The following is a 23,424-nucleotide window of genomic DNA, read 5'->3' on the forward strand; positions in this document are numbered from 1 at the left end:
TAGGGTCCTTGAATGAAAGCAATTACAAGTCTTTTTGTGGCTGATATTTGTAACAGATTTAAACTGTGAATTAGAGAATAGAGTCAGATAGTTTGGAAATTTTTATGGGTGAGATTTCAAGAAATGAGTTCCAAATCCCCTTGTGCTTATGAAGCATCAGCGAGCTGTCCATTTCCATTCACATCCTTTGTCCCTCCCGTTGGTTTCTTTGTAGGTACTGGGATTCTGGTCCCAGAGCCGATCCTGTGGAAGATTTCCGATACATCTGGGGAGGGTTTGCCTATCTGCAGGATATGATCGAACAGGGGATCACAAGGAGTCAGGCGCAGGTTGAAGTTCCAGTTGGAATCTATCTCCAGCAGATGCCTTATCCCTGCTTTGTGGATGACTCGTGAGTCACAGGCTCCCAATCTCCCTCCCAGACACACTAATCAGGTTGCTGGGGTGGGATGGGAGTACTCCTCAGGCTTCAGTCTCTTTGGAAAGAAACCCAGAGAGTGGGGCCGGCTTGAAGAGAATAGAGCTCTAACTGAGGAGCTGGCTTCTCCTAGACTCCAGGCAGGGCCAGATGGTCAAGTGAAGTGGCAGGGAGAAAGGAGTTGGTGTTGTGGGTGGAAAAGGGAAGGTGAAAATAAAAGCAAGGGAAGTGAGGTTGGGGAAGGGGACAAAGGCTTTTTAAATTTCCACTACGTAGTATGTTTGGTATGTGGAAGAGTTCTGGTCAGAGTGTTTCCCCAATGATTGCCAAATCAGCAAATTGGGACTCTGCATTGCAAGTAGGTCTGGTTCCTAGGAGCCTCAGAATAATGCAGCTCCTTCCTTAATTAACATTCCCATGCTGCATGCTTAATGAGAATGTAGAGGAATGTGTTGGATGAGCTGGAACCCTCCCTTCCTGCCCACCCCTATCCCCACCCCCAGGACTGTACATTTGTTGGCCAATAGCAAGCTAAGCAAGTAGCCTATTATTTACTGAAGGTGTATTTGGGGGATGATAGAGGGACAAAGAGGAAGAGGACACTAGGAGGCCTCATTTACCATGGTGGATGGGGGCAGAAATGCTTCCAGGACAGCAGCAGAGACCTACAATTGGCTTAGGATTCAACTCCTAGAAAAGAAAAAAGAAAAAACTAGCAAGTTCGCCATAGTGCACATTGTGTCTGTGGGGTTCAGAGAGGAGACAAACACACACAGCCTGAAAAAAGGAACAGTCAAATTGCTACCTGACAAGGTACTGCTACAAGACAGTAAGATAAAGCCCAGTATGGGCACAGGAAATGCTCTCTCAGCACCCTAGTCCAATTGGTTCTTCTTCCTCAGCTCAACACAAGACTAAAGAGATAATGATGTCGTTCTGTAGTCACTATGGTTTCGGATAATAGATGGAGATGGGATGTGGAGCCACGGGCAAAAGCGGGGTTCCACTTTTAGGATCAGAATGGGAGTGGCTGGCAAGGTAGTGGGGTACACAATGAGGAGGCAGTAGGGATTCTGGCCATTTAGAGTGGGAGAGCCCTCTGGTGGCAGGTCCCCAAAGTGCAGGCTTTATAATTTCTGGTTCTGTCCTTAGGGCCATCTTGAGAAAGAACCCTCCCATACTGGAATTGGGCCCTTCCTTTGACAACCAACAGTTTTCAATAGATAATAGTCTTAAGGGCTTTCCTAGCACATCAAGCGCAGGCAAAATATGTATAAAGTTCACAATAAAATAATTCCAGAATATCAAATCTATCCTGCTTGCTAGAATGAATATCCATGGAATTATTCCACTGGTACATGGCTGGTGGAGTTAGTGGCTATTGGATTACTGATTGATTTATTGATGGATCATTTGCCTTCTGAAAGTGTCACACTGGTGGCACTGGTTTTTTTGTGCCTCTTCCTGCTTAATTGGGGTTTGATCCTCTGGGATATATAGTGCTAAGCTGCCTGACCTGTTTGGGAGGCCCAGTTATTGATCTCACCTCCAACACCAAGTCCCTTTGTTTGTGGTTCACCTTCTTGGACTTCAGTGTCAGCATGTATCTATTCCAGTCACCACTGCATCAACAGGTTTGTAGTTTTTTCCCAGAAGAATTTACAAGGTCTGTACTGTGTAACATACATAGTACAATTTTATTTACACATATTACTTGTAGAGCATTCATCTGGGCTAACCAAAAAGCTACCATCTTGCTCTAAGGAAAAAGTAATTCTTTCGGGGCAAAGTGCATTGCGGTAAAAGATTCATGCCTTTTGAATGCCCAGTGGGGATTTTCTGCCTTTCCCTACATCTGGGCTTTGTTCTCAACACATTCATTTGACAAACATTTAGTCCACCTCTACCAGGTACAGGGCATTCTACTATTCTGCTTCTCTCCTCTTGCTTCAGTTTTATGATCATCCTGAACCGCTGTTTCCCTATCTTCATGGTGCTGGCCTGGATCTACTCTGTCTCCATGACTGTAAAGAGCATCGTCTTGGAGAAGGAGTTGCGACTGAAGGAGACCTTGAAAAATCAGGGTGTCTCCAATGCAGTGATTTGGTCTACCTGGTTCCTGGACAGCTTCTCTATCATGTCAATGAGCATCTTCCTTCTGACCACATTCATCATGGTAAGCCAGATGGAGAAGGCCCAGGAAATCTTGAATAGTTTTGTATTTCCCACCTTTCCTCCTATTAATGAACTCATGCCTACATCAGTCATCTGGCCAGCAAGGATAGCCTGATATGTAGCTGCCTGCCCATTTTAGCCAAAGTGGCCATATGCAGCTGCCTGGTGATTTCAGCCAAGGTGGAAAATACTCAGATAAAATGTCCCCCCCAAGGAACCTCTGTATCATACTGTGTTCCCTGCTCCCACTTTCTGCCCAGTGTGCTACAGTCTGCATAGATTATCTAACCCCATTCCATGGACTATCTGGAGAAGCTGCCGTTAGGAGAGCCCAGCACAGAGTGATTGTATGTGCAAAGGGTTCTATCTTTGCAGACACAGAAGAAATGAGTACAAAGAATGTTTTCCTGGGATTACTGCCCTAGCCAGCAGCTGGAGTTGGAATGTGAAGAGCCTTTTCAGTGTATTAGGAGAGAAGACCTGGACTGTTTAATTACCATCACGGTGACACCATTCATGGCTTGATCAGAAGACATTCTGCTGCCTGAACAGTCTCCAAGACCACTCTGTTTCGAAGGATGGAATTTAGAGTCTGTCCTTTCTCCATGGTAGGAGTATTTATAGCTGCAGACAGCACACATAGGTCTATCCTCTGCAAGCTTGCAGCTCCCTCACAGGCCAGACTTGGAAATAAAACAGTATTTCATAATATATTCTTATCCTTCATTTGCAGTTCCTCCACAGCAGATGATCTTCTGTACTTGTTAGATGATAACTTCATAAATTTGGGTAGTTTTTTAAAATGTTTATTAGATGGGATTTGGTGTAAACTTCAAGCTTGGTGTTATCAAGCTTGTTCTGCCTCCCTAGCATTGTCATATTAAGTGCCCCTCTGCAGTAGGCAACATGTATGCTGAACCATAGATTCTGGCTGTGTCCCATCCCGTGGTGGATCATACTGGTGTCAACCTGATCCAAGAATATTCCATCATATATCCTGCCCATCCAGCAGATATTCAGTTAAACCAAATCCTATCCCTTCTCTTTGCAGTAAAATGTACCAATTCTGAAGGGTTTTGTTTTCAGTGTTGCACTGAGATTCAGTGTGCTCTGTGACCTTAGTCAAACCCAGTGCTAGAGCCCTGTCAAAATTCTGATGTAGAGGTCATTCTGCTCAGGCAACCTCGCTTTAAATTGGTGGCTTTAAATGTGCAGAGTCCTGGAGCTCCACAAAGAGGAGGGGAGAAGCTAAGCTCCTTATCTTCCTCTAGTGGTCCCTTGTTCCTTCCCATCCTTCAGTCTGCTCCTTTTTCCATTTCCAAGGCATTTTGTGTCCTCAGGATTAAAGGAGTCAAAATGCATAAGCGTCAGACTTAGGCAAAATGGATAAACGTGTGTATTTTCTTGCAATGTCTGAGAAGTGACATTGAGATCTGCCTTCCTAAGAATGGGCATTAAGACTTCAAAGCTTTTAGGACGTGAGGTAAAGAATGTTCACTAAGAGTTTCTTGCACAAAGAGGTTTCTCCTTGTGGGAACCAGAACATTGTTCCAGTGATGACGGAAACAGAGCTTTCCACACCAGAATAGGATTCCTTAGGATGACGCTCCCATCTTTGCCTTGTTCTTCCTTCCCACCTCAACTCTGCAGGAAAGAATCTGGAAGCTGGACAATGGGGCGGGTTCCACTGTTATTCAGGCTATTAGGAACAAAGAAGAACAGTGGTCATTAGAGGAAGCTAAGGCCTGTAAGTCTGTTGGGTCAGCCAAGTAGCTGTCCCCTCTGCCTTGTCAGTGAGAGACTACACAGGTCTGGAAGTTTCTAGGACTTTGCTTTGAGCTGGGGTAAGAAACTGATTTTATTCTTCTGAAAATACCAGCAACCATCTTAAAGTTCTTCCAGCCATAGCCACATGTTCAGCCATGGACTTGCTTTTCCTGAGTTGTGTGATTAAGGAAAAGAACTGCTCTTTCCAGGTGATGTGGGGAGCTCTTTGACACACAAAATCAGGAGCTCTGAGTCCTAATTTTGACTTTCATTTAGAGTTCCTCAGAGTTTTGTTCTAGTTAGGCATAGCCCTCTTCCACCCTCCTTTGCCATTTGTTTTATTCTATTTTTTAATCTGTTCCGTTGTGCCTGGCAGGCACAAGAGTGTGAATGAGGGAGAATCAGTAGCAATAGCAGCTAAGTGGCGCATCTGTTCCACTCAGCTTCCACACACTCACACATTGCTCATTGTCTCTCTTTCCTATGAGGAATCTGGTGCTTCAGGGCACCACTACCACTTGATCAGAACCCATTCAAGAGATGAACCTATTTGTGCCTTTATGCTCCCGAGAAAAGAACAAGACAATCTATATGTATTTGGAGTTATGTGCAAAGCGTAAAATTCCTCATAGGAGGTCTATAGTAAAGGAGAACTAAGAAAGCCTAATAAGCGTGAACATCTCAGTTTTTCCTATAATGTGGTTGGGCAACAGCTCACTTACTGAAAATTGCTGATTTGGTCCTGATTTCTACATAGCCATTAGTTAATGTTAAAGATACTGAGTATTTGCCACGGGTTCTATGAAATGTATTTGGATGATATTGTTGGAGGAGGATGATTAATCCACTTCCAAGTGATGTGGATTAATTACTGATATTTTTGCCAGTGTGAGTAGTAAATCTGAGAAGACACATGATTGAGTCAGCAGGTTAGGCCCCAAGCAAAACATTACATCTTGTTGGGGGCTCTCCTATCTCCCTTTCTTGTCCCTCATCTCCTCAGTGTATCTTGGAGCTCTTGATGTTCTAAGATCTTCCTCCCCTCGACTTCCTCCTCTAGACTTATTTCTCCCTTCCCATCAAAGATTTGCTTACTTAATACATAATAATTACTCATACTGATAGGCAGCCTAATATGTTACCCTCCCAGGGAGAATGACACTCATAGGATTAAAGGAATTCAACACACTGAGTCTCAAATGTGGAAATTTAGGCACGAAAGATGGTGGAGAGACCACTTTGGAGCAGAGGGCTTCTGAAGGCCCAGAATCGCTGCACAGAGGTTGCCCCCTGAGAGGGATGGTGCCGTGGACATGGGTGGAAATTACTGACTCAGATGGCCTCTTTGGTTTCAGCATGGAAGGATCCTGCATTACAGCAATCCATTCATCCTCTTCCTGTTCCTGTTGGCCTTCTCCATTGCTACGATCATGCAGTGCTTCCTGCTCAGCACCTTCTTCTCCAGGGCCAGCCTGGCAGCAGCCTGTAGTGGTGTCATCTACTTCACCCTCTACCTGCCACACATTCTCTGCTTCGCCTGGCAGGACCGAATGACGGCTGATCTGAAGATGGCTGTGGTGAGGGACCTTGGGCTTACTCCTAATATATGATACATTTTCTTTGAGGGGTCTGTAGTGGTCCTGGAAAACAGGCCTGCCCTTTGAGGGGATCCGCTTTGCCTTTTGGCTCAAAGGGAAGTAAGGTTTAAAGACATAGGGGCATGGGGCGCCTGGGTGGCTCAGTCGGTTGAGCGTCCGGCTTCGGCTCAGGTCATGGTCTCACGGTTCATGGGTTCGAGCCCCGCGTCGGGCTCTGTGCTGACAGCTCAGAGCCTGGAGCCTGTTTCAGATTCTGTGTCTCCTTCTTTCTGTGACCCTCCCCCGTTCATGCTCTGTCTCTGTCTGTCTCAAAAATAAATAAACATTAAAAAAATAAATAAATAAAAAAAATAAAGACATAGGGGCAAAAGTTGGAGCAGTCTTCACCCTGAGCTACCTAACCGTCTCTCTTTACCAAACCCGCCTGATGAGTCTGCCCTGGGAAGCAATCAAAAACCAGTTCAACTCATTGGTCCCTTTATGTGTCCACAAGAGGAGAAGAATGTGGACCATTTCACTCAGTTTTATTTTCAAATCATGTGAAAAGATGCAGAAGGGAGGGAGCTAGCCCCCTAACTGTTAGGCCCAGAAAGATGTTTCCATTCTTTAAATAAACTTTTGTTTTTCTCCGTAAAAACTTGAATCCGGGTAGCTTACAAGGGTCTTCATCATGGTGTACCACTGTGCAGAAAGGGTACAGAAATGAGCCAGTTAAGAGCCAAGCCTTCTTGCCAGTAGAGGATTCTAGAAATTGACTTTTTATTTCTTGAAAGATAGACTTCTTAGTTCACAATTCCTAAACTAACAGTACTGCCTTTTTCTCTATCATTTTCAAATGGGCCATTTCCACCCTCTCATTAACCAGGCTCAAACAGTTTTCATGCTCTCTTGGGTGCACTGTTTTGTCTTTGAGAACTTCCCTCCATAGTTCTCTATGCAGTGGAGTCAAGAAAGGACTACCACCTGCTTCTTATTGAGGAAAGATCCAAGGTGTAAGTTGTCCTAATCAAACTCAAACTTATCTGGCTGTAGAGCTGTCAGGGCATCTGCCTTTTACTTCTCATGTTAAACAAGAAATTAATTGTTGCTATTTATAGTATCCAATTTTCTAAAATCATAATGGACTAGTAGCAAGAAGTCCTTCTGACTCAGCCTGTGGGCAGAGCTGGGCTCTCTTGATATACTGAGTAGACATCAGTACTTTGAGGCCACCACTAGCTTCATGGGTGTATGGATCCACCAAGAAGCTATAGTTCTGACAGCTGTGTGGACCAGGGCTGAGCTGATATTTCTACAATGGTTTTTGTGAACCTACAGCTGGAGAATCTCTTCCTTCAATAGACAGACAATTTGAACCCTACCCTGGGTCCTGCAAGCTACAGAGAGGCCTCTGAGCAGAGGAAATGAGAAGAGCCCGTCCTTCTGTATGTGCTTGTGTGCTTTATGCCATACAAGGGACCACCTGTGGGGATTTGGCTGTGGACCTTCCTCTTCAGCTTCCTTTTGGACACCACCTATTTAGTTGACTTGTTCTCTCTACAGAGAACCTAAGAAAATGATTGTCCCCAGTCTGGAGATGAGAAAAGGTGACATCAGTGTAATCTGAGGCTTTTCTGGCCTCACTGACAGACCTCAGGAAGTCATGGGACCATCCTTTGCCTGGCCCCTAGACTGCCCTAGGACACCGATGACTTTGTGGACCCTTCTAATGGGATTCACACAGAGAAGCTCAAGTTATTCCCATTGTTCTGTCAAGAACTCTGTGATGTTAAGAAAGAGGTAGGAAGAAGGGGGGAAAGGTAGGAAGGTGAACATGAGGACCTCTGGTCCTTTGGTGTGTTGTGCTTTTGTGGTATTTGTCTTTCCCATGACACAACTGTATTCCATTGAACAGGTGAGAGATGGCCCAGTGAGTATTGGGTAGGGGTCCCCAAGTCCTGAGAGGCATTTTCAGAATTTTCTTCCTGTGGAAAGACTGCTTTAACCCCTCCCTGGGGTATCCTTACACCCGGACACAACCTGGACACTATTTTGGCCTTCCTTCCTAGCCTGAGGGCATCTGGCTGCTGTTGTGTTGAATAAAAGACCTCTGCTGATCTCCTGTGCCCTCTGCCTCACTGCAGAGCCTGCTGTCTCCTGTGGCATTTGGGTTTGGCACTGAGTACCTGGTACGCTTTGAGGAGCAAGGCCTGGGGCTGCAGTGGGGCAATATCGGGAATAGCCCCATGGAAGGGGATGAATTCAGCTTCCTGATGTCTATGAAGATGATGCTCCTTGATGCTGCTCTGTATGGACTGCTTGCCTGGTACCTCGACCAGGTTTTTCCAGGTAAGTGTCAACCTCTTGAGGGTAAAGGTACTGGTACTGGGTTCTTCAGATTCCCAGCCCTCTCCCGTCTTTTCATCTGGTTTAAATCTCATCCTTCCTAAGTTCTTTCAATTTGGACTTTCATAGCCAGCATTTGAAACTTAAACTTAGGTCAAAAATCCATCAGTGAATGTTGGTGGCCCTACTTTAGAAGTAGATCCAGAATCTGATCCCTTGTCACCACCTCTACCACTACCTTACCAGTCCAAGCCTCCTTCTATAGTCATCGCCTACCAGTCTGTTCTCCATGCTGTATTCAGAGATTCTTTCAGAATCTGGGTCAGATAGTGTCAGCCTTCTGTTCAGATCCCTCCAGTGGTTTTTCCTCTTGCCCAGAGTAAAATCCAGTGTCCCAGCCCTGGCCTATAAAGTGCTTCATTATCAGCCTCTAACTGTTTGCCCCATTTCGTGTCCTTCCCTTCTACCTCATGTTCTCTGTTCCAGCCACATCCGCCTCCTCACTGACTATTCTTCAATACACTAAGTACATTTCCTCCTCAGGACCATTGCACCTGCTGTTCTCACTGCCTGGAGCATGTTTCTACATCACCCTCCCTACATACCTGCAGGCTTGCTTCCTCACTTTTGTTCAGTCTTATGTTCAGATGTCACCTCATCACTGGAATCTTTCCAGATTGAAAATATCTAAATATCTATCCCTACATAAATAACATTCCTTTAGTGCTCCTGAATATCCCGCTTTATTTTTGAGACATCACTATCTGCCGTGATGTATCTTTATGTGTTTGTTTCTTGGCCCTCTACCCTTAGTAGAATATGGGCCAATGAGAGTGGGCCCACAGTCTGTTTTGTTCAGTGTTTCAGGCTCAGTGCCACAAATAGTACCTGACTTTTGGTGGACATTGAATGAATACCTGATTAATCTGCAGCGTGGAAAAGCAACTCCTGAATCAAAACTGGGTGTTTTCACAGTTTTCTTTTGCTGTGTAGAAATCAGATTTTCCTTCAAATCAGCATTTCCCAGTAGCTAGAGAAGTCCAACCTCCATTTGAGTGGGTTCCAAGTCAACCAACTGCCACCTAATGCTGTGTCAGCCATGACCAGGCTTTCAGTGCTATGGCCAACAGCAGGCAGGGGGAGTGAGGCTGGGCCCAGTCCCTGGGGAGGGATGAACTCACATCGTCTTGGGGCAGCCGTTGTTGGCAGAAATACACAGGCAGCAACCCTGGAATAGGAGAAGGATTGCTAGGCTGAGCCAGAAGGCCTGGGTTTGGATCCTAGCCGTGTGACTATCTTAGTTTCCTAGGGCTGCCATAACAAAACATCACAAACTGGGTAGCTTAAAACAATTTTTTTTCTTTTTTTTCTTTTTGTCTCACAGTTCTGGAGACTAGAAGTAGAAAATCAAGGTGTTGGCAGGGCCATGCTCCCCCTGAAATCTGCAGGGGAAGGAGCCTCCCCTGCCTCTTCCCCCTTCTGGTGGTTTTTCAACAATCTCTGTCTTCACGTGGCATTCTCCCTCTGTGTGTCTGTCTTCACAGGGCCATCTTCTTATAAGGATACCAGTCATATTGGATTAGGGTTCTATCTAGTCCAATGTGACTTAATCTCAACTAAGCACATTAGCAGTAACTATTTCCAAACAGGGCCAGAGGTTAAGACTCTGGGGTCTTTTTTTTTCTGATACCAAATGTGTCATTTTTTCCCAGCATCAGCTATTTCTCTAATGCAACCAGGTGTCCAACAATACGATTCAATTCTAATAGTAACTACCCAGAATTAGCACAGACCCCACAAACAGATTCAGTCCTACAAGATTGTTCCCACTTCAGATACCAGCAGCAAATACAGTGCCCAAGCTACCATACTTTTGTCCAACTGAACACAAATTCAGGTGTTCTCACAACCAACCCCCCAGTTCAATAATTAACTAGAACAACTCACAGAATTCAGGAAAGTTGTCTATTTACAATTACAGCTTTATAATAAAGAACACAACTCAGGAACAGCCAAACGGGAGAGGTGCTTAAGTGGAGGTACAGGAGGGGTGGTGCATGGAGCCTCCATACCCTCTCCAGGTGCACTACCTTGAGAGCACCTTGATGTGCTCACCAACCCGGAAGCTCCCTGAATCTCCTTCAAAAGTTTCTATAACTCCATCTCCAGCCCCCTTCTCTATCAGGATGGAGGGTACGGCTGAAAGTTTCTATCCTCTTTTCCCAGGCCTGGTCTTTCTGGCGACCAGCCCCCATCCTGAAGCTATCTAGGGCCCCTACCCTGAGTCACCTCATTAGCATAAACACAGATATGGTTGAGAAAGGGGCTTGTTATGAACAACAAAAGACATTCCTATGACTCAGGAAATTCTAAGGGGTTTACAAGCTCTGTGCTGGGAACTGGGGACAAAACCAACTATTTTGTATTCTACCATGGACCTCAATGTATCTTTGGGGGTTGGGAGGGGGTGCAATTCAACCCATAATGGTGACTTTGAGCAATACACTTGACCTGCTTTGCCTCAGCTTTTCTATCTCACTGGGCCACTAGGAGATATAATAATTGAAAACTAGTTGGATTGAAAATGAAATTTGTCCATAATCCAAGGGCTTTATTTTAGCAGAGCTGAAACTTTAATTTGTCCAACAACTATTTACTGAGCAGCACCTATATGTTTGGCTTAACACTAGCATTTGGGCAAAGAGGGGTGGAAAAGACAAACCCAGACCTACGCTTGAAGGGCTGACGTTCTAGTGGTCGTGGAACATGGGATGATATTAAATAAACAAAGTATTCTTACAAAATTAACATTTTAAAGGGAGCAAAGCCTGCTAAGAGAAGTGGAGAATTTGGGAGTCTTTTCCTTGAAATCCAGATGGATCCAATAGCATAGGATAGTTTAGATCAGTGGTATTAGAACCAGATTACCCATATTGGAATTCCTATACCTCTGTTTAATTATCTGTGACCTTGGGCAGAAGAATCAAACTCAGTGTGCCTCAGTTTCCTTATTCACAAGAATACCATTGCCTATCTCCTAGGGTTGTTTCCAGGATTAAATTACTTAATGCAGGGGCACCTGGATGGCTCAGTCACTTAACCTGATTTTGGTTCAGGTCATGACCTCAGGGTTTGTGACTTTGAGCCCCACACCAGCCTTTGAATTGACAGCGCAGAACTTGCTTAAGATTCTCTCTCTCCCTCTCTCTCTGCCCCCATCTGCTCTCTATCTCAAAGTAAATAAATAAACTTAAAAAATATATTTAATGCATGAAAAGTGCTTACAATAATGCCTGACATGGAAAGAGCATCCAATAAATGTTAGTGACTATCATCATTACTATCATCTGGTGATTGTTGAGAAAGGGCATGGTTAAATTCTTTAATAAAATGTTTTCTTGGAAAACTAATGTCAACCAAGATCATCAGTCTTAGTGTTGCTGGGTCCACCCAAAAAAGTGACCTTTTGAATTCAAACATGTTGGAAGGAGTAGTCTTTGTGGGAGCCCCTGGGTAGCTGTGTAATGCTTATGAACTATAAATATCTATAGTTCTACTTTGAGATTCAGAGAAATAAATTCCAGATTTTATAGAACTGTGGTAATGCAGGACTCCTTTGGCTTTTTCCCTGTCATTTCAAATGATTTACCTGTCATTTTTAGGGAACTATGGAACCCCACTTCCTTGGTACTTCCTTCTGCAAGAGTCCTATTGGCTTGGTGGTGAAGGTGAGTTGTTTAAAATTTTTTAATAAAAATCTTAATGTTTGAAACTAACTCCTTTGGCTATGTCATGGATACACATAGGCTATAGAGGTGGCTCCTTCTGTCAAGTGTGTGATTCCTGATTAGTTAGCTACCTCCTGAGGGCTCTGCCACTGTGGTGCAGCATCATAGCCTCTAGGAACCCACCTTTGGGAGTTGCTGGGCCAGGGTGAATGGCTGAGCATTGCTAAACCCTTGTGTCCTATACAGCTTGCGCCCAGCGGATTAAATTGCCTAGTAAAAAAAGGCCAAACCACGTTAGGGTGCAAATGACTTTTGCAACTCCTCAATTTAAAGCAGGGAGATCCATAGAATCATGAAGAAACCTTTGTACTGGTTATCTTTTGCCTCCCCTCCTGCTTTTTTATTCCTTTCCAAAATATAAATTAATGCATTCTCCAAAGGTAAAGGTATATCCAGAGGTTGGGGCAAAGCTATGATCTTCAAGACAAACACTCCCAGACTCTTCTCTAATACTCATCTTACTTATGGTTGGGGAAGAGGGGTAAGGGAGTATTTGCCCAGAATGCATCTTAGCTAAAATGTACCTCTCCTACTAAACAGGACAGGAATCCCAGGGAGAGTTCTAGAAGTTCCATAGACTCTTTTGTGAGGTATGAGAAGGCAAGAAATTCCTGCCGTGATTACTGGGGACTTCCTTGGAGCTGGTAGTTTCTGGAAGCAAAAGAAATACTTTCCAATCTCTTCCTCACCTACCTGCACTTTATTTTATACTATTAGGTCCAGGCCAGGATTTATCCTTTAAGCACTAAGATAGATGTTTGTTTTCTGTAGGTGATTAGCCTGGGGCCTTTAAAAAAGGCTTGGGTGGTTTATTTTGTTTTGTTTTGTTTTGTTTTGTTTTTATGGTTCAAACAAATAGCACTTCAACAGCCCAGTATTTTTCTGTTATGTTGGTTTGTCTATCTTGTCTATAACTTTTAAATTTTAACCATAATAAAGTTATCCATTGTAAATGGGGTTTTTCAACACAGGAGCATATTCCTGAACATTTCTAATTTCAGTGAATATCAAAACTTGTGGGCATTTTTTCCCTCTACAATTTCAGCAGATAATCTGTCTCTCAAAAAAAAAAATTCTTAAGACAAATGTGCTCCTTCAAAAATGAATCACATGTATTTTTGCTAACAGCAGCCAAATATTTTTCACCTGCCTCACAGACTAGACTGAAATAGATTCCTGTCTCTAAAATCAGAAAAGAGCTGAGTTTTCCCACTTAATCCCCTCCTCTCACAGACAAAGAAATGGAGCTCAAGAGGACCAGTGTCTTGTCTAAGTCACTTTTGTCACTTGGGACAAAATCTGGAACTGGGACACACATTTCCTGGCAAGGAACTCACCCGCTGACTAAACTATGTAGAAGATCTCCCCCTGCTATTTTGTTGCATGTTAGTGCAGTAGGATAGCTAGTAAAGTGATCAAAGGAATTGTGGGTAGTCGATTTGAAAATCCCCCAGGAAGCAGAAATAGAAGTGCCAAAGGTGGCAGGTCCCTGGCCACCAGGCCCATTACTTGCTCCTCCACCCACAGCCTGCAGATCGAAGAGGGCGACCAGGAATGACAGAGTCCCTGGTTGGCTGCTGCATTAAAAAAAGCTCGCCCTGCCCACATCTGTGCTCCTGAGACCAGAGCCTTTAGATTCTTGGCGACAGTGGTTTCCTCCTGCCCCTGCTTACCTCTCTGGCTGGCTTGCTCTTCAGCTTGCTTCTCTTCCCCTTCCAGGATGTCCTGATGTCCTTTTAAACCAAATGCCAAATTTACAAAAAAAGAAAAAAGAAAAGAAAAAAGAAAGCCTCTGTGTGTGTTTACACCACCTTCACAGTTTGTTATTGTTGTTGTTTTTAATGTTTATTCATTTTTGAGAGACAGAGACAGTGCAAGCAGGGGAGGGGCAGAGAGAGAGGGAGACACAGAATCCGAAGCAGGCTCTAGCCTCTGAGCTGTCAGCACAGAGTCTGACATGGGACTCGAACCCACAAACCACAAGATCATGACCTGAACCAAAGTCGGACGCTTAACCAACTGAGCCACCCAAGTGCCCCAACGATTTGTATAAGCCTATACCTCAACCAGTCCTAACTCTGGTGTTAGTTCCAAAAGACTTGAATGCCCATAAAAATGCTTAGGTAAATTATTTTTCAATCTGTAATTTAAGCTGGCTACCCATCATATCACCTTGAATGGTCTTCTCTCAAGATTCATCATGACTTTAACATGTTTTTGATTGGAGCAGGAACTACTGTTGGTGAGGTAAAGAAAATTACCCCATTGCAAACTTGGTCCTGGTTTTGTGAATTTTTTTTAATTACAATTTCTGACATTGTGGGCCCCTGCTGGCATGTTAAGAGGATGAGGTGAAACACCTGTTACAAAATAAACTCTGGGCTCAGCAAAGATTGACAGTCCAGCCAGCCAGCAATACCAGCCATTTTGAGAACTTTAGGCCCACAGGCCCCTGGGAATGCTGACTTGGCCTTCTGAGGGAACTGTTTTCCAGCTATGGTAGGAAACTCTGCAACTACTTCCTTCTCCCCTCCTTTTCCTGCCTTTACTGATTGTTAGCTCTCACCAGGAATAACAGTGGCTTCTGGTTGGTGCAGGCTGTTCAACCAGAGAAGAAAGGGCCCTGGAAAAGACGGAACCCATAACAGAGGAAATGGAGGATCCGGAACACCCAGAAGGGACCCATGGTAAAAACCTCCATTAGGGGCAGAGAACAGAGGCAAGGGAAAGGCTCAGACTACTGTAAAAGGCTAGAGCAAAACCCTTCATGCCTGGTGTGAGGTAAAACCCAGGATACTGACTCTGTGGTGACAAGGGTTAAAACCTGATAGCTCCTCAAAGGCCAAGCTGCACGTGTGTGGGATGAATGGTCCAGCCAGACATTAACGCATATTTCCTAGAGAAAGCAAATCCCAAGTATGTGGTGTGTTTGTGCCCTTGTTAGGCAATTCCCAAGTGAGTTGCACAAATGTGCTGACTTCCGAGGATTTAGCAAGAACAATAACTTGGGTCACTGGGACTTAAAGCGGATATGAGCTATAAGGAAAGACAAAAATAAATGCTTCTGTGCACAGGAGGAAGGAGTCTAGTGGAGCTGACTACACTTCATTCGTAGTTTACAAATCTAGAGGTCCATTCATTCAAACCATCAAAAGCCTTTCCTGACCGTGGAAGTTACCTAACAATTCCTGAGCTGATGAATTAGGTTTGCAACTATTCCCTGGCTTTGCCTTCTTTACCTTCTCTCTTAAACCAGTTCTGTACTTCTCCCCATGTTCTCCATTCCCTAAGCATGTACACTTCTCTGTTATGCTAAAATGCTCTTGCCATCCTCACCTTGGGGTCAGAGAAGCAACATGGCCTCTGGACTTTGCCTGCCACCGTGTGAGAAGGGTCTGGCCTCTGGCCTACCCCAGGTGCTATTTCACAAAGCTGAAGTCAATGATGCACGGCTCATCAGAGAGCTGGTCTGCAGTCAATAGTGCCTCTGGGAAGGCCCTCCTCCCAGAGTGGAATTCTAAGGCCAAAATTGGGGGGCTGGGGCCTGGCCCACCTTATTTTTAGGAGACACCAGGAGGCACACATAGGAGAAGCATTGGGACGTTGTTTTGTAGGGGAGTAAATGCTCAGAACTACGATGTTAACAAATTAGGGGTTGCTATATAGGGTGAACTAAAGGAGAGAGTGACTGGAGGTTGGGAGAAGTGGACACCACATTAATGAGGGTCTGCACCAGGAGGGTGTCAGAGTGGATGAGTGGAGGGGCAGAGTTGGAGGGGCGGTAATGAAGAAGAGTGGACTATACCCTGGGGCACCTGGTTGGCTCAGTTGGTTAAGCATCTGACTTTGGCTCAGGTCATGATCTCACAGTTTGTGAGTTCAGGCTCTGCATCAGGCTCTGTGCTGACATCTCACAGCCTGGAGCCTGCTTCAGATTCTGTGTCTCCCTCTCTGTCTGCCCCTCCCCAGCTCACACTCTCTGTCAAAAATAAACATAAAAAAAAAAAGGAATGGAGTTTACCCAGTAACTGAGAATCTATGAAGTATGAGGAGCAAAAAAGCTGCTTTATACAAAGTTAATGCAAAGGCCTGAGCCAAGATGACTAAGAGAGGGGCATTACAGGACCAGACGTGGGAGAGTCTGAAGGAAAGTTATGTTTTGGGAGGAAGATAAGGAGCCTGAGCTGCTACCAGAAGCCCATGAGGAAATGTCCCTACAGACTTGGAAATGGCAGCCTGGCCTGAAGATTGAGCTTAGGGACTAACTCTCCAAATAGACAGTGAGTGCGCTCTGGGTTCGAATCTCAGCTCTGCTGTTCATGAACTATGTGACCTTGATTGGATATTTGATGTCTCTGTGTCTTAGGTTTCTCCATCTATAAAAATGGGCATAATAACATCTACGCCCACAGAGCTGTTATAAGGGTAAAATGAGGTAATACATATAAAGTATTTGAAACAATGCCTGGCACATGGTAACTGCTCAATAAGTGTTAGGTACTATTATTACCATTGTTATTCTCTAGTAATCCATACAGAGGCTATAACTAAGGCCATGGGGGAAAAAGACAGTGGCCTGAAGAAAGAACCTTGGGGAATGAATACATTAAGGCATTACACTAATATCATGTTCATTTTTTTCCTCCAAGACTCCTTCTTTGAACGAGAGCTTCCGGGCTTGGTTCCTGGGGTATGTGTGAAAAATCTGGTAAAGATTTTTGAGCCCTACAGCAGGCCAGCCGTGGACCGTCTTAACATTACCTTCTACGAGAACCAGATCACTGCGTTGCTTGGTCACAATGGAGCAGGGAAAACCACCACCTTGTAAGTTTTATGGGCAAAGAGCCTGGATTGCCATTCTATCCTGTCATTTCCGGCTCTCTTCTGCCCCATTAGCTACAGTTTACTCTTTCCCATTGAGTATTAGTGACAAAAATATACTATGTATTTGTGTCCCAAGTGCGTATAAAGCACACTGCAATATTTAAAGCTCACTCACATACGTTGTTTTATTTGATCCTCACAAGAAGTGGGAGAGGGAGGTAAAGTAAGTTTATTGCCCCTTATGTGTGCTGGGGAAGTGGACATCCAGAGAGTCAAAGTGACTTTCTGGTGTCACCAATTTGCAATGCTTCAGTGAGAGCAAGAGCTAGATCTTATCAATCGTCTCATCTATGACACTGTAAGCCTGTCCTCCCACCCCCAACCTCTCCCGTGTCACTACCATCAATGATGGTGATAAAACTATGACCATCACCACCACATACCCCTGGTCTACAGAGAGTACTACTTATTTTCAAAGAGGATTCCTTTAGCTCTTCCTGTAAGCGGCCTGAGGTGATCTCTGAAAATGGTTCGCTATTCACTTGACCTGGAAAACCCCACAAAATCATGCAAATCAAGAGGTTCAAATCTTCATGTTCACTTTAAGAACACAGGTGAAACTGCCCAGGCCATCAAGGGTATGCATATCCGAAAAGCCACCAAGTATCTGAAAGATGTCACTTTGCAGAAGCGATGTGTGTCATTCTGATGCTACAATGGTGGAGTTGGTAGGTGTGCCCAGGCCAAACAGTGGGGCAGGACACAGGGTCCGTGGCCCAAAAAGAAGTGCTGAATTTTTACTGCACATGCTTAAAAATGCAGAGAGTAATACTGAACTTAAGGGTTTAGATGTAGATTCTCTGGTCATTGAGCACATCCAGGTGAACAAAGCCCCCCAAGATACAGCATAGAACTTACAGGGCTCGTGGATGAACTCTCCCTGACACATTGAGATGATCCTCACTGAAAAAGAGCAGTGTTCCTAAACTTTAAGAGGAAGTTCACAGAAGAAAAAGATACCACAGAAGAAACTGAAGAAACAAAAACTTATGGCCCAGGAGTAAATTCTACATAAAATAAATGCAAATAAAAGTAAAAACAGAGAAAAAACAAAAACAAAACAAAGAGGATTCCTTTTCCTACCTGTAAGGGTTGGTGGTAGTTCTGGAGAAAATAAAAAGGGTGTAGTCTCTAGAGGGGCCTGTGGGGTAACCGGCTGACAATTGAAGGTAAAGTTCAGGAAGATGCAAGCTCTGCATAGAAAAGTCAAGAAGTTCCCTTCACTTTTCTAAGGGACCAGAGCACCATCTGCTGAGAAGGAGACCATGGCTAGCTAAGGTTTCCCAAGGAGCGTCAGAGGCGGCCCTCGCAGGGGGCAGGGAAGCCACGTGACACACAGTCTTCAAGTCCTTTGACCTCTTACAGAGCCCCAGGAAGGAACAATGTAGTGTACACCCTACATTGGAATGTTCTCTGAGGGCGGTTCAGGGTGAATGGAATGTGGGGCTGATGCCATTATATTTGGTTCTGTTTCCCTCTAGTGGTTGATCAACAGAGATTTCAGCTTGTATGTACAGGTCCAGGTAACCTGAGATTGTATCTGAACTCAGGGACAGAGCTGGACCAGGCAGCCCTAAATCCAAGTGATTTTTCTCCTTGTTAACTAATACGGGCAGAGAGCCCAGAGTGCCATCCAGGACCCCAAGGGTTTTCAAAGGCAAACACATGACTGCATCAACTACTGAAATGCAACTTCCCCCGGGGGTTGAAGCACAATGTTTAATAAAAATAGTAATAATACTTTCGAGTTTTGCTTTACGCTGGCATAGTTCTAAGTGTTTACAAGTATTAGCTCATTTAATCTTCATAACACACCCATGAGGCAGGCATCATTATTTCTCATTTTACCAAAAAAGGGCCAATGTTGATATTGGGCTTCTTGTTTTGAATCCATAAATAGTATTGTTGGTGGTAATTCCCCTGTCTTCCTTCAATCATTCAATCAGCAAACACATATTGAATGCCTGGGCTCTCATTAAGACCCTGCCCTATGCTTTTGTGATAATAATATGAGGCACAGCATTGATCACACGCTGCACACTTTAAGCCTCCACATCACCAGGAGCGGTGATGGCTGAGCTGGGGAGGGATCTTTAGCTGTAAGTGAAGGTTCTGCAGCTGGGAACGCCAGGAACCTATCAGTGCCTGCCTGGGGCACTAGGAAATAAGTAGAAGCAAAGACGACAGATGTGGATCCTCAGTAGGGCTGGATGTACACACTGGTTCTAAAGCCTGTATGGGAAACTGTTGGTCCCCACAGCTAATGATGGTTTGGGTTCAATTGAGAGCCAGTGCAGGAATCACTGTGAGAGTCATCACTGACCCTAGAGTGGGGGGCTGCCATCCCAAAGCAGTCCTAATGGCCATCTTTTCTGCCACTGACTCCTGTATTTGGCAGGTCCATCCTGACGGGTCTATTGCCACCAACATCAGGGACTGTGCTCATTGGGGGAAAGGACATTGAAACCAGCCTGGATGCAGTCCGACAGAGTCTTGGCATGTGTCCACAGCACAACATCCTGTTCCACCAGTAAGTAGAACAGGAATTGAGATCGTCCCCTTGCCTTGCTCTCCCCTGCCCCCCAACACACATGTTCTCTAGAGCTGAGCTCAAGGATGCCTGTTCTGGGGGCAGCAGGCAGTGTGTTCTTGTTTGGTTTCCCCATGTTCAAGGTCCTTTGTCCTGCTTGCTATAAGAGGTATCCCTCAGAAAGTCAGGCTATGCCTCTGGCATTGGGAGCTGAGGTCTACCCCCTAAGAAAAGTACTTCCCCCTGCTCTCTGACAGAGTGGTCCATCCTGGGGCCCCTTGTTCAGTTCTGAAATATTCCCTCTCAGGGACCAAGAGAGGAGACCATTGTTCCTGTTTCTCTCTTAAGCCAGGCACTAAAAACTGACTTTTCAGGAGGCTTTTCACTTGCTTTCCCCCGAAACTTTTATTTATTATTTTAAAAGCTATATTGTGTTTAGAGAAAGGAAGGAAAGAAATATAAATGGAATGGGGCACCTGCGTGGCTCAGTCAGTTAAGCATCTGACTTCAGCTCAGGTCATGATCTCACAGCTTGTGGGTTTGAACCCCACGTTGGGCTCTGTGCTGACAGCTCAGAGCCTGGAGCCTGCCTCAGATTCTCTTTCCCTCTCTTCTTTGCACCTTCCCCGCTTGTGCTCTGTCTCTGTCTCTCTCAAAAATAAACATTTTAAAAAAGTTAAAAACAAAAAAGAAGAAAATGGAAGTCACCTGTAATTTCACCATCCATAACACCTTGGTGTATGATTTTTCAGAACTTCTCCTATGCAGGCGCGCGCGCGTGTGTGTGTGTGTGTGTGTGTGTGTGTGTGTGTGTTTTAATTATAAAGGAGAGTAAAACTCTGCATACAATTTTGTAACCTGCCATTTTTTAATGCAGTTAGGTTTTTTTTTCACTCAGGATGTCATGAACATCTTTTCATGTCATTATATATTCCTCTATAAAATAATTTTTTGTTTATATACTACACTATTATATAAATGTACCATCCTTTCTTATTAGATACTTAGCATGGTCTGTTTTTTGTTTTGTTTTTTTGTGTTATAAACAGCACCACAGTGATCATCTTGATTGCTAAAACTTTGTGCTCACCCTTAATTCTTTCTATAAGGTGAATCATTAGAGGTAGAATTGCTGAGCCCATTGCCTTTCTCATTGCCCTGTCCCCATAGCCTCACAGTGGCTGAACACATCCTGTTCTACTCCCAGCTGAAAGGGAAGTCCTGGGAGGAGGCCCAGCTGGAGATGGAAGCCATGTTGGAGGACACAGGCCTCCACCACAAGAGGAATGAAGAAGCTCAGGATCTGTCAGGTGCTCGGTATTGGAAAAAGACAGGACTACAGATGGCAAATGAATTGTCTTCCAGGACACAAGGCCCTGAGAGGGGGAGGCTTATTACAGACCTCGTAAGAGGTGGAACACTTCTATAACGTTATTCTGTGCACCTAAGAGCACCCCACCTCTGGATCATTTCCCACATGGAACCCTATGTTAGAGCAGCCTAAGCTGTATTGATTCTGGTGTTTATGTGTTTGGACTAAAATGTGAGAACAACCTTCAGATGGTCTTATCCATTTCTGCATTTCTTGCCTTTTCTGCATTTAAAGCAGACCCCACTAGGTTTGAACACTATATAAACATCTAAGGAGGCAGCGTCAAGCTGCTGCTGGTCTTAAGGTAACCCCCCTTATACCACAGCCCTGGGCCTTTCTCTTCCAATCCTCCACAGCTCTCATGAACCTGTTGCCTTGTGCATACCTCTAGGTGGCATGCAGAGGAAGCTGTCTGTTGCCATTGCCTTCGTGGGAGGTGCCAAGGTGGTTATTCTGGATGAGCCTACCTCTGGGGTGGACCCCTATTCGAGACGCTCAATTTGGGACCTGCTTCTGAAGTATCGCTCAGGTAATAGCCACTGCTCGGTGCCCTTTCTTCTCACTGAAGCTCTATCTGTGATCTCCACTCTCATTCCTGGTGCTCTGTAACTGAGTATAGCTAACAGCCATAACTACACTCTGATGGGACTTCAGCAGTCACTCGAGTAAATCTAAGTTCCCGTGGAAGCCTCCTGAAGTTTTTACCCAAATGTAAACAGGAATCACTGATGGAGCAGACTACTTCCCAAAATATTCTAAAAGGTTCTCTCAACCTGCGGCCCTTCTCTCTGGAACAATGTGTGCAGCTCTATGCGAAATTCCTCCTTGACTAAGAAAACCCAGGTCACATGCAGACATCCCAAGGAACTCCATAACTGTCAGATGGTCACTCAAGACCAGGTGTGAGGGTGACACGCAGGTGTCCAATGCTCCAGAGGACTACTGCAGATAGCAGGGCAGTGTCTCAAAATGGGACCTTCTTTCCTCTATCCCAGCACTTTCCAACCAGAGGGTGCAGATCCAGAAAGACAGCAGGCAGAGCTCAGAGTGCCCATGAACAAGACGGCATGGGTGAATCCCGTGGTCAGTTTGCCATCCTGGAATCCTCATTACTGTTTTCTTTTAGTGACATCTTCTGTTGGTTTCAAAGGGTGTGTGTGTTCTTTGCAAAGATTATAAGTGCAATGCTTAATGCTCCAGAGAATATGCATATGGAACTTAATAGATGCCAATTACTATAATAAATATGTCCCATACATGGTGATTTATTTGAATCAGGTCCAATGCCAGATGAAGAGATACTGTGTGTGACAGTGTTTTACAACATGCAAGATGCTGTCAAATGTTAATTGTTGTCACTATTATTCCAGTTTTCTGGACTTTGCCACAGAATACCTGTTTTTATTTATCAACTTCAAATTTTTATGCCTATGTAAAAGGGAGGTTACTCTACATCCTCTCCCATCCAGCCTTGCCCAGGCCTGCCTGTGATCCCCCTGACCTCTGCCCTTGCAGGCAGAACCATCATCATGTCCACTCATCACATGGATGAGGCTGACCTCCTCGGGGACCGCATCGCCATCATTTCCCAGGGAAGGCTCTATTGCTCAGGCACCCCACTCTTCCTGAAGAACTGCTTTGGCACAGGCTTCTACTTAACTTTGGTGCGCAAGATGAAAAACATCCAGAGCCAAAGAACAGGCTATGAGGTATGTGTCTGCCCAGGGAAAGAGTCCGTTTTGGGTGAACAGAAATGTACAGTGTGGTGCTGCCATTCCAGACCTCTCTACCCAAATCGGGCTCTCGTTGTCGCAATCAACCTCTTTGTTTCTGAGACTGTTTGCAGATTTTGATAAATGGACATTTCGAACCCTCCTACAGAGATGCTTTACCCTAAATGAAACAAGTAGTTTTAAACCTGAGATTATTGTAGTCCAGAATCCTAAACTACACACACGGTGTGCTGCAATGTAGAAGTGTCTCAGTCTATAAGGTTACACAGTTTTAAGGAGAGTGGTTATTTAAGCTTCCTGTTTTTCATTCTAACATTTATGTTCCCTAATTATTTTTTTTTAATTTTTTTTTAATGTTTATTTATTTTTGAGACAGAGAGAGACAGAGCATGAGCAGAGGAGGGGTAGAGAGAGAGTGAGACACAGAATCCCAAGCAGGCTCCAGGCTCTGAGCTGTCAGCACAGAGCCTGACATGGGGCCTGAACTCACGGACCGTGAGATCATGACCTGAGCCAAAGTCGGATGCCCAACCGATTGAGCCATCCAGGTGCCCCTTATGTTCCCTAATTAAACCCAAAGTCCACTAGTAAATGAAAGCCAAGAAAAGGCTTTCTTGGGGACTATACCCTAAAAATGGTGAAGCCAAACAATACCAATTAGCAGAGACCCCCTCAACATGTCAGGAGACGAAGTTCAGGTCTGGGTAGCAAGGTGGACAACCAGTGTCATCCTGGGTAAATTCCTTAATTCTTCATCATCGTTGGTTTCCTTGCATGCAGAAAATGAAACTGGTTATCTCTGCTTCTGCTTATCAGGGATGTGGTGAAGATAAA

At 44.7% G+C, this 23,424-nt stretch overlaps 1 protein-coding gene, 1 long non-coding RNA gene and 1 pseudogene across 5 annotated transcripts in view; 2 read left to right on the forward strand and 1 right to left on the reverse strand.

The window, feature by feature from the left end:
• ABCA4 (ATP binding cassette subfamily A member 4) overlaps positions 1-23,424 on the forward strand; it is a 131,619-nt gene that overhangs the window by 57,022 nt on the left and 51,173 nt on the right. For 3 of the 4 annotated variants that reach the window (XM_019457550.2, XM_053892260.1, XM_053892270.1), the window contains 11 exons: positions 215-391; positions 2,372-2,594; positions 5,716-5,937; positions 8,082-8,286; positions 11,946-12,011; positions 14,669-14,758; positions 16,721-16,895; positions 19,354-19,485; positions 20,656-20,795; positions 21,249-21,386; positions 22,373-22,566. In XM_019457550.2, the coding sequence (XP_019313095.2) occupies positions 215-391; positions 2,372-2,594; positions 5,716-5,937; positions 8,082-8,286; positions 11,946-12,011; positions 14,669-14,758; positions 16,721-16,895; positions 19,354-19,485; positions 20,656-20,795; positions 21,249-21,386; positions 22,373-22,566 (1,762 nt within the window). The remainder of the gene's footprint in view (positions 1-214; positions 392-2,371; positions 2,595-5,715; positions 5,938-8,081; positions 8,287-11,945; positions 12,012-14,668; positions 14,759-16,720; positions 16,896-19,353; positions 19,486-20,655; positions 20,796-21,248; positions 21,387-22,372; positions 22,567-23,424) is intronic. The other variant, XM_053892261.1, reaches the window with a different exon arrangement.
• LOC109271867 (uncharacterized) lies at positions 6-18,256 on the reverse strand. Its single transcript, XR_002082140.2, has 4 exons — positions 18,039-18,256; positions 13,745-13,804; positions 1,039-1,108; positions 6-284 (listed from the first exon to the last, which is right to left on the reverse strand). It is a non-coding gene; the product is annotated as an uncharacterized LOC109271867 (long non-coding RNA).
• On the forward strand, positions 16,934-18,047 carry LOC128774164 (60S ribosomal protein L17-like; annotated as a pseudogene).

The sequence above is a fragment of the Panthera pardus genome, unplaced genomic scaffold (assembly GCF_024362965.1).
Source record: "Panthera pardus isolate Hobbes unplaced genomic scaffold, ASM2436296v1 HiC_scaffold_11, whole genome shotgun sequence".
In the NCBI taxonomy this organism is placed as follows: domain Eukaryota; kingdom Metazoa; phylum Chordata; class Mammalia; order Carnivora; family Felidae; genus Panthera; species Panthera pardus.